Source organism: Vollenhovia emeryi, unplaced genomic scaffold (assembly GCF_000949405.1).
Source record: "Vollenhovia emeryi isolate VEMERY1.0 unplaced genomic scaffold, V.emery_V1.0 DF939205.1, whole genome shotgun sequence".
In the NCBI taxonomy this organism is placed as follows: Eukaryota; Metazoa; Arthropoda; class Insecta; order Hymenoptera; family Formicidae; genus Vollenhovia; species Vollenhovia emeryi.
Genome location: NW_011967161.1, coordinates 742,921 through 756,838, shown reverse-complemented (window position 1 = coordinate 756,838; position 13,918 = coordinate 742,921). Strand labels below are relative to the sequence as shown.

At 41.7% G+C, this 13,918-nt stretch overlaps 2 protein-coding genes across 6 annotated transcripts in view; both read right to left on the bottom strand.

The window, feature by feature from the left end:
* Nucleotides 1-7,984, bottom strand: part of LOC105561621 (TBC1 domain family member 4) — a 27,081-nt gene extending 19,097 nt beyond the window's left edge. The window contains exon 1 of one of the 3 annotated variants that reach the window (XM_012011762.1): nt 7,956-7,984. The gene's annotated coding sequence lies outside the window, so the exon portion shown is untranslated. The other 2 variants (XM_012011763.1, XM_012011760.1) reach the window with 2 other exon arrangements.
* A 1,453-nt stretch (nt 7,985-9,437) lies between these two features.
* On the bottom strand, nt 9,438-13,846 carry LOC105561620 (probable elongator complex protein 3). 3 transcript variants are annotated; one of them, XM_012011754.1, is made up of 9 exons: nt 13,602-13,846; nt 13,043-13,287; nt 12,509-12,712; nt 12,161-12,414; nt 11,888-12,077; nt 11,408-11,625; nt 11,027-11,287; nt 10,480-10,661; nt 9,438-10,371 (listed from the first exon to the last, which is right to left on the bottom strand). In XM_012011754.1, exons 1-9 carry the CDS (start codon nt 13,618-13,620, stop codon nt 10,295-10,297), a joined length of 1,650 nt encoding a protein of 549 aa, XP_011867144.1. In that variant the 5' UTR covers nt 13,621-13,846; the 3' UTR covers nt 9,438-10,294. The 3 variants fall into 3 exon arrangements, with proteins under 3 accessions (XP_011867144.1, XP_011867145.1, XP_011867146.1); XM_012011755.1 differs by lacking the exon at nt 13,602-13,846 and adding an exon at nt 13,364-13,560; XM_012011756.1 differs by lacking the exons at nt 13,043-13,287; nt 13,602-13,846 and adding an exon at nt 12,963-13,030.
* Between the last annotated feature and the right edge of the window lie 72 nt (nt 13,847-13,918).

Genomic DNA, 13,918 nt, shown 5'->3' with positions numbered 1-13,918 from the left:
GACTTGATCTGACACTAATTTTTTTTCTGTGTATAAACACATGTAAAGTTCCAATTCGTCCCCCGTCAAACAGTTCAATTTTTACAGATCTTCGAACGAACATATCTAATTTTTGAAAAGTGCACGCTGTCATCAAGTGTTTGTGAAATGAGCTCATTTAAAGGTCTATTTTACATGTCATGAATGAGCATCTTTTACCGATAAGCCATGTTAAAGCTTTACGCTACAACTTGAGATTAACGAATTTGAAAAATTAAGGCGCCGAGGATCGTTTTGGTCTTATTGCGGTGCGATACTAATTTCGCATTTGCGGTCGTAGATACGTGCCTGTCTTAACGCGACAGACCTCTGTATGTTATCATACGTTCTCCCATTTGTGCGACAACTCGTCGCAATTTACATGTTCGCATTATCGCGAGCGTACGGCGATGTCTTTCGTAAACGTAGACGAAACGACGGGACGATAACGTACGTTTGATGCCGGCGATGCATAATCGGTTTGTTCCACCGAGCGACCGCGATTCCACACAGAATGGCGCGACTTCTGTTTGGAATGAAGTGAGAATACCAATGCGCGTGCCAGTGAACCATGAAAGGTCCTTTCGTTTCTTTTTCTTGCAATTGCGTAAGCCGTGTTCCTGCGTGGTACGTTACTGTCGCGCTCGCGAAGGACGTGCACAGAGCGTTGTTTTTAATCGTTTATGCGAGCTGTCGTTGAAAAGTGCAACGGACGAACGTGCCAAAGTAAACGCGAAACGTTTCGAGATTGCGAACACGGAGGAAAGTCTCCTATTATGAGGCAGGCACCTAATATGAGATAGCAGAGTCTGTTAAATTAACAGGTAGAGGTGTGACATTTTGATGTTATCTTTGTACGCAAAATATCGCAAAATATATGCCCCAGGAACGTTTTTAATGTCATTTCTTTACATTCTGGAGTCCCCAACTTCGTTTTGACACGTTTTTAAAACGCGAAATGATCCTCAACACCCAAAATAGCGTCCAAATAACGTAAAAAAATCGCAATTTTTCTTAGTAAACATTTCTGACGTCACCGTTGTATCCTAAACCAAAGAGATTTATGCCTAAAGCCAACGGTACACGATACTATTTTTCCTACTGGATTGCCCACCAGAACCAATAAGGATGCAGAGTTTTAGATCAGATGACTTGAAGCTAAATCCTGATTGGCTCTCGCTGAAAAGATTTGAAACAAAAATGTTTCAAGGCTGCAGTATCAAGCACCTTCTTATCGAGATCAGCTCGATTAATGGTGTCGTAATCACTAATCGGGTTTTACTTAATAATGCATGTCGAAGATTGACGCATGCCGCGTAATTTAAAGCACATTTCAGCTTAAGAAACTTGTGTTTCTCCATATCATCGTGCGTTCAGCGAGAAACACGGCCGGTCACGTAAAGAAAAAAGGTTGGATCGCGAGTGGATTAACATTAACAGCTTAATAGAAAAAGCGGACATAAATTGAACGGCAGTGCTGGAAAATCCCAGCAGTGCAATCCCGCTCGGTCACGTACGCCTGCAAAAACCAATGTGGCAAATACCGACGATAACGACGACAGAAAGGACACGTGCGTAACATTGACCAGAATCAGATTGACGTTACAGTCATTGCGTATTGTGTAGCTAAACGTTGCGACGACGCTATGTTATTGATCCAAGAATGCTATTTTCGCACTGATTTAAATTGATCCAGCAAAGAGGAAGATAATCCATAAAACAAAGTGGGCAAGCGAGACCCCTACAGAGTTCAGTAGGCAGAGCAGTCGCTCGAAAGTCCCAAGTTTCGAAGCCTGATCTAACCCGCACCCGTTATATCTCTCACCCAAAAGTTAAGCGACGTGTCCTTAGGACCGGTTTTCCCAACCACTCGGTAACCCCAACAAATAGTGAAGTTACACTATCTTCGTCTAGTTTGAAGAAAACACGAAGACGTACGTGTGATTGAGCTATTAGTTAATTTATCAAGAGCTTGGCACAACCGGCCCTTAAGTCGTCTCTCAATATTCTCTCCGATAAAAAAATATGTCTACCGAGTAAACACATAAAGTGCAATAAATCTTCGCGTATGACGTTGCACGTGAATTATCATGCAAAGCGTTATTTATTCTGGGATTGAATTCGCCGATCGCGGAAATGATGTTAAAAATTACGTTAACACATTATTGTCATATTAAAATATCCATCACCGGCGTTCGACTCTTTACTAAAGTCCCGGTAGTCACTGCTGATCAAAATTAAAACGAAATGCTTGTAAGAAAAACAATTGTGTCATCCAATAACTAAAATCTCTACACTGAAAAAAACTGGTTGAATATGGACGAATCAGATAATTCCTTTAGGATTTACCAGAATTCCTGTAATCCTACAGAAATTCTGGTAAATCCTAAAGGAATTATCTGATTCGTCCATATTCAACCAGAAATTTTTTTCAGTGTAGTGACGTGAATGTCCAAATAACTGTGTGAGGTAAAAAGTGCGTTGTTCGACTAGTACTTGTAAAAATCAACACAGTCTTATTCAGTCACATGGTACGTCATCATTATATGCGTATGGTAATTCACAATGAAACTTCCACGACGACATTCTATTACGACAAGGCACAAAACTCGCCGGGGCAGACGACGTTTTAAGCTAATAATAAGCTTATACTATTTACTTTCGTGCCGATGCAGCGGATCTAATTTTGCGTGCAAGAAAAAAAAACACGTGCTATTATAATCGAGATACCCTCGCATTATCTTATCGAGGCTTACTCATAATGAGGCATCGACGGCTGTTTATGCGATATTTATCGTTTCTTTGTGGTAATAATAATAGGTGCATTAGACTGATATCTATCCAAAGTCTTTTATCAAAGCATTTGGAGAGAGATAAACATAAGTTGCACTCTTACCGGAAATAAAACAAATATACAGAGTCGTCTACCTCCGTTGACATACTGCAATTAATTATATTTACACAGCACTTCTGTTTTACACAACATTAACGTATTCTCTCCCTTGCAATCAGTAGCGTATAACGTTAAATTCGTAGATTTCGTAGAATTTTTATATTATTCTTTAACAATAGAATCTTTAGTGTTATTTTTAAAATACATCGAGGATTGTCAATTTATTTTTAGGCGCGAGATACAATCCGCGAGTCTTGAGCGATGGGTAAATTATACGCCTAGAGTGTGCAAACATTTTATCGGTGATCTTAATTTAAAAAAAAAAAACAAAAATCGACAACAGGTACAATTAGCGGCGGTTTTTTTTTATTATTTGCTTATTTGAATCGTTTATAGGATGCCGTTCAGATATAAGCGTACGTAAACTAGCGTTGTTTACACTAAAAAACTTTGTACTGATTTAGCATACGTTTATCTTCGCGTTTCAGCTGATCAGCGACAAGCAAGTTTGGCGCAACAGCGCCAAAAGGTAAAATAAACGTAATAACAACTACGTATGTTACATAACGCCGAGCTAAATGTTTATTGCGGTTAAACAGCGTGACTAATAAAGTTGTAAATAGCTGCGTATCAACAATGGCTCGGCTCGGCAACGAATGAAAGAATAAAGCTCGCGAATGCAAATCGCGTAATTGTATCAAATAACACGGTAACATGATATAATAACCGGCTCGCGATTAAGCTCCGAGACTTTGAGAACGGCTTAGAGACACAATACGGAATCAATAGACTCCAGGTGCCCGCATTTTAAAATGGGACCGATTATTTCGCCGTGAAATAACAATAACAAGTTGCCACTGTAAATAATAAATACCGCTAAATCTCGTGGCGCGTGCCCGACATGTGATTTCAGGTGATTCGCCCGCGCGTAGAAATAGCAAAGCGCGAACTTCAAAACGTTTCGCGGCCCCAGACGCGCAGCGCACGTTTTACCCAGCGACCCTCTAATCGGAGCCTGGACACGCGGTATCCAGCTTCCGATTGGTTCGCCATGTTTATGATTTTCCCACTGAATTTTGAATTGACAATTGTAATCCACTCCTCTAGTTTTACAAACGACAGGTTGTCGCGATTGATTTTGATTATTTCGATGCGTATCCCTTTGTCGAGGTGTTATTGCAAAAATGGTGCTGCACATCCATCCATCTTTGCAATAAACAGCAAACTCGCACTATTATCAAACTTCGTGCGATGTGCGGTTATATTTTAGGTTCCGTCTCGATAAACAATAATGTCATGAATCGGGATCAATATGTGTCTCACAATTAAATTAGAAAAGGCGATCTTTTAATAAAATATTTAATTGTATTAAATTTGTTTGCTTTATTGAATAAGTATTAAAAATTTGTCTCATTAATATTATTATTACTGATATTATTTCCTTTATTTCTCCCGATAAAATTTTATGCTTGATATTGTTTGGATATAACATTCTAATATAAAAAATAATAAAGTACTTAGTTTGTATAAATATTCAGTTTAGTTGGCGCCATTTGATGATCATTACTTTTGCAGAGAAGATACTTTGGAGGGGGGGAGATAAAACAATTTTTTTAAATAAAAATATCCAAATAAGTAAATTATATAATTCTTGATTGGATGACGCTTATACTTGGCGTCCTTTTTAAACCTTTTTTATTAAAAAAGGTTATTTTTTAAGGTGTTTTAGGATACGTCTCGATCTGATGGCAGCTTAAAGAGAGAGCGAGACATTCGTACTTCTCTCTCTCTCTCTCGTTGGATTTGACTAAACATGGCGGACAACTCTGTTGGCTAGACTCTGATTAGAGGGTCGCTAGTTTTACCGGTGGTTCACCTTTTTCTTTTCGGGTGCGCGGCGACCGCGAGAGACTGCCACTTACCGAAGGTGCGCTTTTTCGCTCCCTCTCCTTCCGCCCATTCGAAAATCGCTGTTAGCTTTAGAACCGCTCCCGGTTGACTTTCACCGCCGCGATTACGCGAGGCGAGGCGAGGCGAATCGAGACGAAGCGAGATTTCGATTTAAATGTCTCGTTCAGCCGCGCTGCACCGAGAGCCACCGAGAGACGCTGATCGACTCCGGCTGTCCGCGAGCGATGGTCCTGACGATTGTTAAGGACAAACTTAATAATAGTCGCGGTGAACCGATATATACGCGTGGAGCACGATTGGCTGCCTGGCAGGCGGCGATTGGCTACTTTATGCACACATCGACGACGATCGGAGTCGCACGTAGGAAACACGTGCGCCAGAAGGAATTAAAATGCTGGTTTTAAGCGTGAGAACGAGAACGGGATGAGTGTACTGAGAAATAAGACGGCAAAATGACGTAATTCGACTAGCCGTCGATACGGAGTTAAGAAGTTTTGGAATTTCGACACTCGTTTTTTATATTAAAATAAATTGTGCCACCGAGAGGGATCACTTTGTGCGGTCGAAACGTCTGACGTTTTAACTTATCTTATTGTATCTTTACAATGCCCCAAAAATGCCCAGTAATGCCGCAAGTCTGTACACTACAATGCCCTCAGCGGTTTCCCCCTCGCAATGAAACGTTCCATACAGCATCTTTATAGATGAATGCAAGACGGTCTTGAATACAAGATCTGACCACACAGAAAAAAATAAGTGTCAGATCAACTCTTATATACTCAAATTAACGCGTTCATTGTTTTGTATATACGCAACAATCTATAATCTTCTTAGAAGTATTTAATAATCTTACATTCCAACAATATGCTCTATAGAGACGAACATCATAACGCGATAATTAAACATGTGGAAATTAAGGATTATTTTAGAGGTTTGTCACACATTAGGCGATTTTTGGGCGACTGTTTGGTAGAGGAAAGTCCTCTATTATGAGATAGCAGGTTTCCAACGCCCAAATTCAATCACAATCTTTTTTTTTGCAACAATTACACAATCAAACAATGAGATTTCGCTCCAAGAGCACTAAATCCCCCAAATTAATCCTCCTTAATTTCCAAACGTTTAATTAGCGCGTTACGAAATTCATCTCTACGCTCTCGCAAATCACTTCGAGTTCCTTGGACGTGTGTTGTCCTCGTTCTTAAATTCAGTACCTAAGCCAGCGTTCCAATCGCTTCTAATGGCCTGTTAATCTCAACACGCACGTCTCCGGACAAATATCGAAATTTCTTAACTTAGACCGGTATTCACGGTTTCAGATCTTATATTCAAGACAGTCTTGCATTTATCTACCAGTCGGCAAAAATCGCCCGTTAGGCGGCAAACACTCAAGGCCGAGTATAAACGAAACCGAGCTCTCGGCCAGGGATTTGCGTATTATAATACTTTCTATTCGCCGCAAAGATAAGCTCTATCGCTGAAGCTATCGTTACGCATCACGCACGTATGGCATACAAGGCTGCGCTCGGAAACACCACCCGAGTGTCTCCGTGTATCATTTCATCCTTATTTAATATTTACATTTACATTAATTGATATCCTTGTTGCTCACCGAATATTAAATAAGCGGGGCGTCCAGCGAACTCGATGAAAACAATTCCCTGACTTTTTCAGAGTTTTCCAGGAGCCGGAATTAATTTTTCCCTGACCGTTTAGCACAACTTCTTTCAAGATGCATAATCTGCGTACATCTGGATGGTAAATCAAGTCCCCCTGAAATATTTTTCTCGGAAAATAAAAGTCCGGAATTTAAAAAGGCAAAAATATCAATTAAAGCAATTGTACCATCTACGTTAATACATTGTGTAACAGGAGCGAACATATCATTACAAACCATTCGAACCATTTGTGATACGTAATCATGTATGTACTGTTGTAATACTGTTGTAGTACTGTTTAGTAATTCATCTTTTTTTATAGTTTTGTCACAGTTGAACACCTTGAAACAAAATAACGCGACGATGAAAATATAAATTGCCGACCACGCTTACGAATAAATGGGATGTTTAGCAAAACAGAAAATCAGTGCACTGAGAGCCGGAGAAAAGTCTATTTTCCAAAAGCTTTAAATTATTCAGAAAAAATGCGAAACGACGTAAAAAAATCCAGATAAATCGTAAAATTTCCCGACTTCTCCCCGACGTTTCCGCATCTCTAAAATTCCCTGGCAATTACCCGATTTTCCAGATTCCCCTGACCACCCTGGACAACCCGATAACACGGACACGGCGCGAGTCGACGGGCCCTCAGATCTTCAGATCTCAACAACAGCTGATCCGACGGGACTTCCACATGCGCTCAATCGATAGCTCGGATTCGATTTGCGTGATAAATGCGTTCCTATTTCCCACCCGCGTAAAACGACACACGGGGGACACTCGGGCGACGCTCACCGTGCGCGGCCCGACACGAGGCGCGAGAGAGAGCTTAAGCTGCAATGTAGTTTCCGCTTCTTTTTTCTTTTTCTTTCCTTACACGCTCCGAGCGCACTTTCGCACCGCGAGCGCCCGAACGCGCGAGTCCCTCCGTCGACCTTTACGCATTTCCGTTACGTCCGTGAGAGACTCGCTCGCGTGGGACTCTCCCACGCGCCCCTCCGAAATCCTGCCGCGACACGTCGCGACACGCCAGCGGACGCGGCCGCGGTCGAGCCCCGGGGATCGAGCCTCGTCAATCGCGACGCAATCACATTTGATAGCGATCTCCGAGAATTGTGGAAAAACTCTTCCTGTTTTTTTTCTACGCTACGCGGATAAAGACCCGCAATTATCGAGCAGCGGCGCACAATTCCACCTCGAGCGGGGGGGGGGGGGGAGAGACACGGGTACCCGCTCGCGCAAAAACATAACCTAATTTCGGGAAGGGGGGGGGCAATTCGCGAGTCGCTTGCCGGATCCGCCGACCCCTCGCGGCCTCCCGAACTCGCGCCCGCGGTCGGACGGAATCCGCGTCGAGAGGAGGCGCGTCCTTTACCTCGCTCGCGATCCCCCGCCGCGGCGAAGCGGCTAGAACGGAGCCTCCTGCGGGAGACGTCCGCTCCTCGGGCCACCTGCTCGCAAGTCCTCGTCCTTACTCTCGGCCTGCCGTCGACGGTCCCGCCACGCTCCGCGTCGCCCGTCGCATCTCGTCCGCGCGAACCACTCTGTCTCTCTCTCTCTCGCTCTCTCTCGATCGGTCGAAGGACACGGAAACTCGCGGCGCGTTCACGCCGCGAGAAACGGAGGCACTCGCGCTCGTAGAGAGACGTGCGACGCGTACCACCACCTGCGCGCGACACCGTTCTGTCCCGCGGCCGACGAGACCCGCTTTGGCGACCGCTGCCGCGACCGACTCGCTTTTGTTTACCCCGACGGCCCCCTGTCGGCCCGTCACCGGAGGACAGTGGTTGAAGAGGGCAGCGGGGGGGGGAGGAGGAAAGGGGGAGGGGTGGGGAACGTCCTTCCGCGGGAGAAATCTCGGTGCACAACAGGTAGAGGACTCGACCCTCCGCGGTTTCGCACCCAGCGACGGGACCGCGCCGCGCGGTCCGATACCCGGCACGAGGGGCGACGCGATATACCCGGGATTTGCGAGCCACCCTTGATCTCTCGCCGCAGATTACAGGAAGTGAAGACCGCGCACTTGACGCGCACCGCGCATCCCCCTTCCGGGTCGCCGACACGCCGGTGATAATTTGAAATCGAAATCGCCGAGGGGAAATTAATTTCGTGCGGTTCGATCCGCGCAGTCGTCTCGCACAGCTGTTCTCGTGCGACTGGAGAACGGGCTTGGAAGTAAAAAGGACTGTCCTGACCTTTAAAGCGCCGTTGGAAATTTAGAATCGGCCTAAAAAGCGTTAAATGATCACACGTGACGCTCGGCAAAAAGCCTTGAATGACACCGCTCGATATAATAAATGAAAAAGAAGTTCGAGAGGCAACGCCGAGTTTTTGTCTCACGGGATTGTTGCCGGGCACTTAATTCACACTCGGTTCGCTCTTTCGAGAGAAGAGTGAGAGGAGATAGTCTCTTTTTTCCTTACGCAAATACTATTATTGAATAACGATTTTATCGCCGGCAATTACGTAATCGTCGATATAATTAATCATTAGTTATTGCCGCTAGTTACAGTGAAAGAATAATATCAATTGGACATTATTGATGAGTGAGTCATTATTAAATAATGAGAATCACGTAAAAGAATTACTCCTTTACGTTTCGTATTTCTCAAGTATCAAAAGATAAGATGGAAATATTTACGATTAGCAAGCATTGCAAGCATTGTAAATAGCATAATTATCTAAAAATACACGTGTAATGCAAAACGCAACGCGTGTAAATAGATTAAAAATAAAATAATCAGATTTTTTTTTACGTTACGCCATCTCGCGATAGAAGAATCTTCATGCTTATCGCGCGCTATTTGAACAGATAAAATTATTAATAACAAGAGGAATAATGTATCAAGTAAGAAAATGACGGCATTATTTACCAGCGCTCCGCATAGATGATCACCAGTGGCTACAAAAACAAGTGTTAATGTAGTTGTAAACATGCAAATAAAATGCGTTATACAATAATTTTATGCATACATTTTAAATACCTGTTTCTTATACTATTATACATTTTGGATTACGAGATCGTTTTTAATACTTCGAATGTTCGAAATGTTACTGATTTAATCGAAAACTTAAAGATATTAAGTATACAAGTATTAAAAATACATTAATTTAAATTTTATCCCCATGTTACGTCGTTATCAAATATTCGAAATGTTACAATTTCAATATTAAAAAATATTGAGTATCTCGTAAAAATATCTCACAATCAGTTTTCAAGTTTTATCTCTATAACGCCAACTCACTGTCGTTGACATTTGCTACTTCAACGCAATATTAAAATTAGTTTTTAACAATGTGCGAGCACGTACTACAAATTTAAAGCCAATATTCAATTAATAAAATTCAAAATTTCTCCTGAGTTCAATTAGATTGCTTCAAAATTTGAATGCCGACTCGGAAAGAAGCTTCCTTTCTAACGGATGTTAAAATAAGAAAAACGTAACAAATTGTCGTCGGCTGTCCCAAGTGTCGCAGTGACTGCGCGATTGCAATTAAACTTTTAAAAATAATTAATTGTAATGTAAATTAAATTTAGTTGTTTGCTACGGTAAAATATTGTTGAAATATATATGTATAAGGATTTTCATACCTTACATCCGGTAACGGGCTCTCGTTGCCGTTTCTTCTCTTAATTCTTTTAATTTGATCCATGAAATTTTATTATGTTATTAGAATAAATAAAACTATGCTTCTTTATTACAGAAAAGCATAATTATGTGCCTGTATGAGTTCTATTTATATACATACATATCATACTTAGTTATATGTATAATTTATCTTTTTCTTTCTCTCGAAAAATTCACTTTCTTATTTATATAAGCATTTTAGACATGTATGGTCCATCAAGTTCATAACCCAATTTTCTGTAATAGTTACGTGTACCAACGCCTGCAAAAAAAAATAATATGTTAGTGTGAGTTCCTAAATCGTTCAGTTCAGTTTAATTCACTAATTAATGCAAACGCGGATACGAAAGATAAAAACGTGACATTATACCTGAAATTACGGAAATTTTATCAGAATTATGTTCCTCTTTTGCGATTCGTTCAGCTTCCTCCATTAGCAGAAATCCGAAGCCTTGGTGTTGAAATTTTGTAGGATCTCGAGCGCTAATAGGCACTACGCTGCCATAAACATGAAGCTCCCTTATTATAGAAGTTTTTTCCTTTAATTCCGGCCTACAAGAAGAGCACTGATATACATTCTTGATTTAAAAATATCGGGGTGGTGCATGGCTGCGCACGGTTGACCATGGTCTCGGGTTTGTAAGTCCCGGATTCATGTTCCAACATTCTACCCTACTTTTCATAAGAGGCTGATTGAAAAACTAAAATTTATGAATGGTGATCTGTTTCGAGAACTCATGTACTCTATACTTACATTACTCAAGAATTAACTTTTTAATTTCTAAACGTTACATATTTTGAAATATAAATTATTTCGAAGTACGAATATAAATATTTAAAGATAACTTAATGAATAATATCTAAATGATACAATAGTTGCTATAATGTAAATAGTGACTAAAATTAAAAAATCATACCTGAACGTACTGGCAGAACATTTCCTTAATCTCAGCAAGCCAATTAGAATGTCCTGCAAGGGATCTTCATACGACAGAAATGTCTCCCATCCCTCGTTGGCTACGTAATCACGTCGTATAAGCTCTACTTCATAGGGATGCACTTTCTGGTGTATTTCTTGAATTCCCACTTCGCGTGTCCTAACATCACGGCAGTCTGTGCCCATATCCTTCATTCTTTCTAGAGCCAACTCACGCAAATTCCCATGTTTTACACCAGAACTATATTTTTACATGAAAACAAAATGATATACGTATTGTTATCTATCGTAAGTGTATTATTCGCTTTATTTAAAAATATCGGGGTGGTGCATGGCTGCTATTGTATAATCTGATATTTACGTCACTAAAGGCATAGGTATATCACGCTGTACGCGATAAATACGGGTCCACGGCGGTATCAAAGCTAGAATACGAGCTATAAGATCGACCAACACACTGGGTGCATAACTTTGATATCTCTTAGTTTGCCATAATTCGTATAAGCCAGTGCCACGTATAACCAACGTTGGATAAATTTTTAATCCATCCGCCCGAAATGCAGGATTCTTGAAGAATTCCTAAAAATTTATACGAAAGGTATTAATAGAAAATCATTGTGCAAGTTAACATCGCTAACTCGTAGTATTTAACGAAAGTTCTTGGACTCTAAGGTTTTTTTTAATAATTTATTGTGATAGAAAAAGACATGGAAGGCCAGTGACGTCGGCATTTGTGGAAGATGTTGAAGAAACCTTTACAAGGTACCTTCCATTCCACAATAAGATACTAAAAAAAAAGCTCGGAGAGTCCGGGAACTTTTGTTACGTGCAGCGACATTACCTCAAACTGGATAATATCTCGTTCCAAGTCGACATTTGGTAAATTCGGCATCATGTGAGCTATCACCTTAAATCCAGCGTCTTTCGCTAGTTGAAAACTCTCACACACGGCACGTACTGTGTGCCCTCTATTAGTGTCACGCGCTATATCCTCGTATATCGATTGTACACCGATTTCTAAACGTGTGCATCTATCGAATTTTATTGCAAATGATTGCCCAATCTCATTACATTGAAGCGAAGCTTCCTCTATGAGGTGACAAAACAGACGTACCCGTAACGCAACATATCCGAGAGGTGCTTCTTGAGACAATAATCAGGTCGAGTCTCGATAGTGATGCCAATACATTTTGTAGTGCTGCGTTCCGAGTACTTCACTGCTTCGTCAACATTGCTGCTTGTATGACCAGACAGCGCGTCGTGTAGGTTCCGTATAAAATAATCTCTATAATCATCCGGCAAGGACATGAAGGTACCGCCCATAACAATAAATTCGACTTTGTCGACATTGTGGCCCAGTTGCTTCAACTAAAAGCGTAACGTACACGATTATACTTTTACAGACATCGAAAGTCGGTCGCGGAAGTTACCCGAGAGACTACCGCGGCAACGTTTGCTCTACCTGTTCCATACGATGTCTGGTTTGTAACAATGGATTGTATCTTGCGCGAATGGCTCTCATCGACGTAGGTTCGTATCCCGTATACGATTGCGTCGAATATTCAAAATCCGAATCCGGGCCCCCGGGGCAGTAAACGCAGATGTTTCCCGTCATATTAATGTGCGGGCATCTGTGCGGTTTACACATTACTGCTACAACAGCGATCTGCGGATTACATTAATGTTTTTAGAGTCCCTCTAGTTCGGCCAACGGGCAGTTTTGGCGAAATGACGCGAGAGGGAAAGAAAGAAATATAAACAACATACGAGAAAACGCCAAACGGAAATAAATATATTCCCTCTCACTCTACATGGCGCGTATGATGTGTGTAGAGGGAATGTATTTCTCTCTCCCTCGCATCATTTTGCCGAAACTGGCCTGTTGGCCAGACTCTGATTAGAAGAATCGGACACACGTGTTCTTCCCTTCTCTCTCAATTTGATTTTCTTAACCGCGAAGATCGTCGATGTACCATGACGCAAGTTTTCAACTGACCCCACTAGCAGTCCTGATAGGCTTGGCCTTCAATTTCGGACCAAGTGCGTCCTTAGCGTCACGCGGCACCGCTGCGATAATGTCCACCAATCTTGGAGAGGAGTCCAAGCCATATTTTGAAGCAATGCGGGTCTTCAGTTTATTCAGGTTAACGTCCCGATTTTCATTGTGCGCCTTCAGTAACTCCTGTATAATCTCTCCTATCGTTTTCACCATGCGTTCCTCCTTACTTTGATTTGCAAGCTCTGAAAAGGGATAAAATGTAACGCAAGGTTACGGTCCCAGCATAACAGACTAAGCAAAAGAAGATAAAAAAAGTACCATCCTCGGTTGGGATGAAACCTCGATGGCCCGATATCTTTGTGCAAATTTTCTGTACCTTTTCCTCAATTCAACAAACCGCGAGAATAGAATTTCTTCGTATTTAATTCTAAGTAATATTTGTTGTAATGAAAAAGTTAAGCAATATTTATATCGATGTTTTTGCTGTACACTGGCCAAACTACTGGTTGCAAATATAACAATACGCCGTAACAGTACGCAATAACAATGCACTTACTTGTTTCTGGTACAACCATGATTGCAAGTCGTCCGCGGACTTGTTTGAAGTGCGTTTAAAGAGATTATTAATACGCCTTTCTCTTTCTTGCACCTCGCCCAATTTTTCTACGTAAATTGCATGGGGCTTCAATGTCGCGGGAAACGCAAAATATAGCAACAAAACGCAGTAGGATTTCACAGAGCCACGTGCGCTCCGGCAATCGCCATGAAAAATGACGAGATAGTCGTTGAATTATTATTATTAAATTAAATGGCTCCTGGTTCCATCCATGGAGTCGTTGAAGAAATAGAGGGCGAGCTGTGACGGTCCAGTGT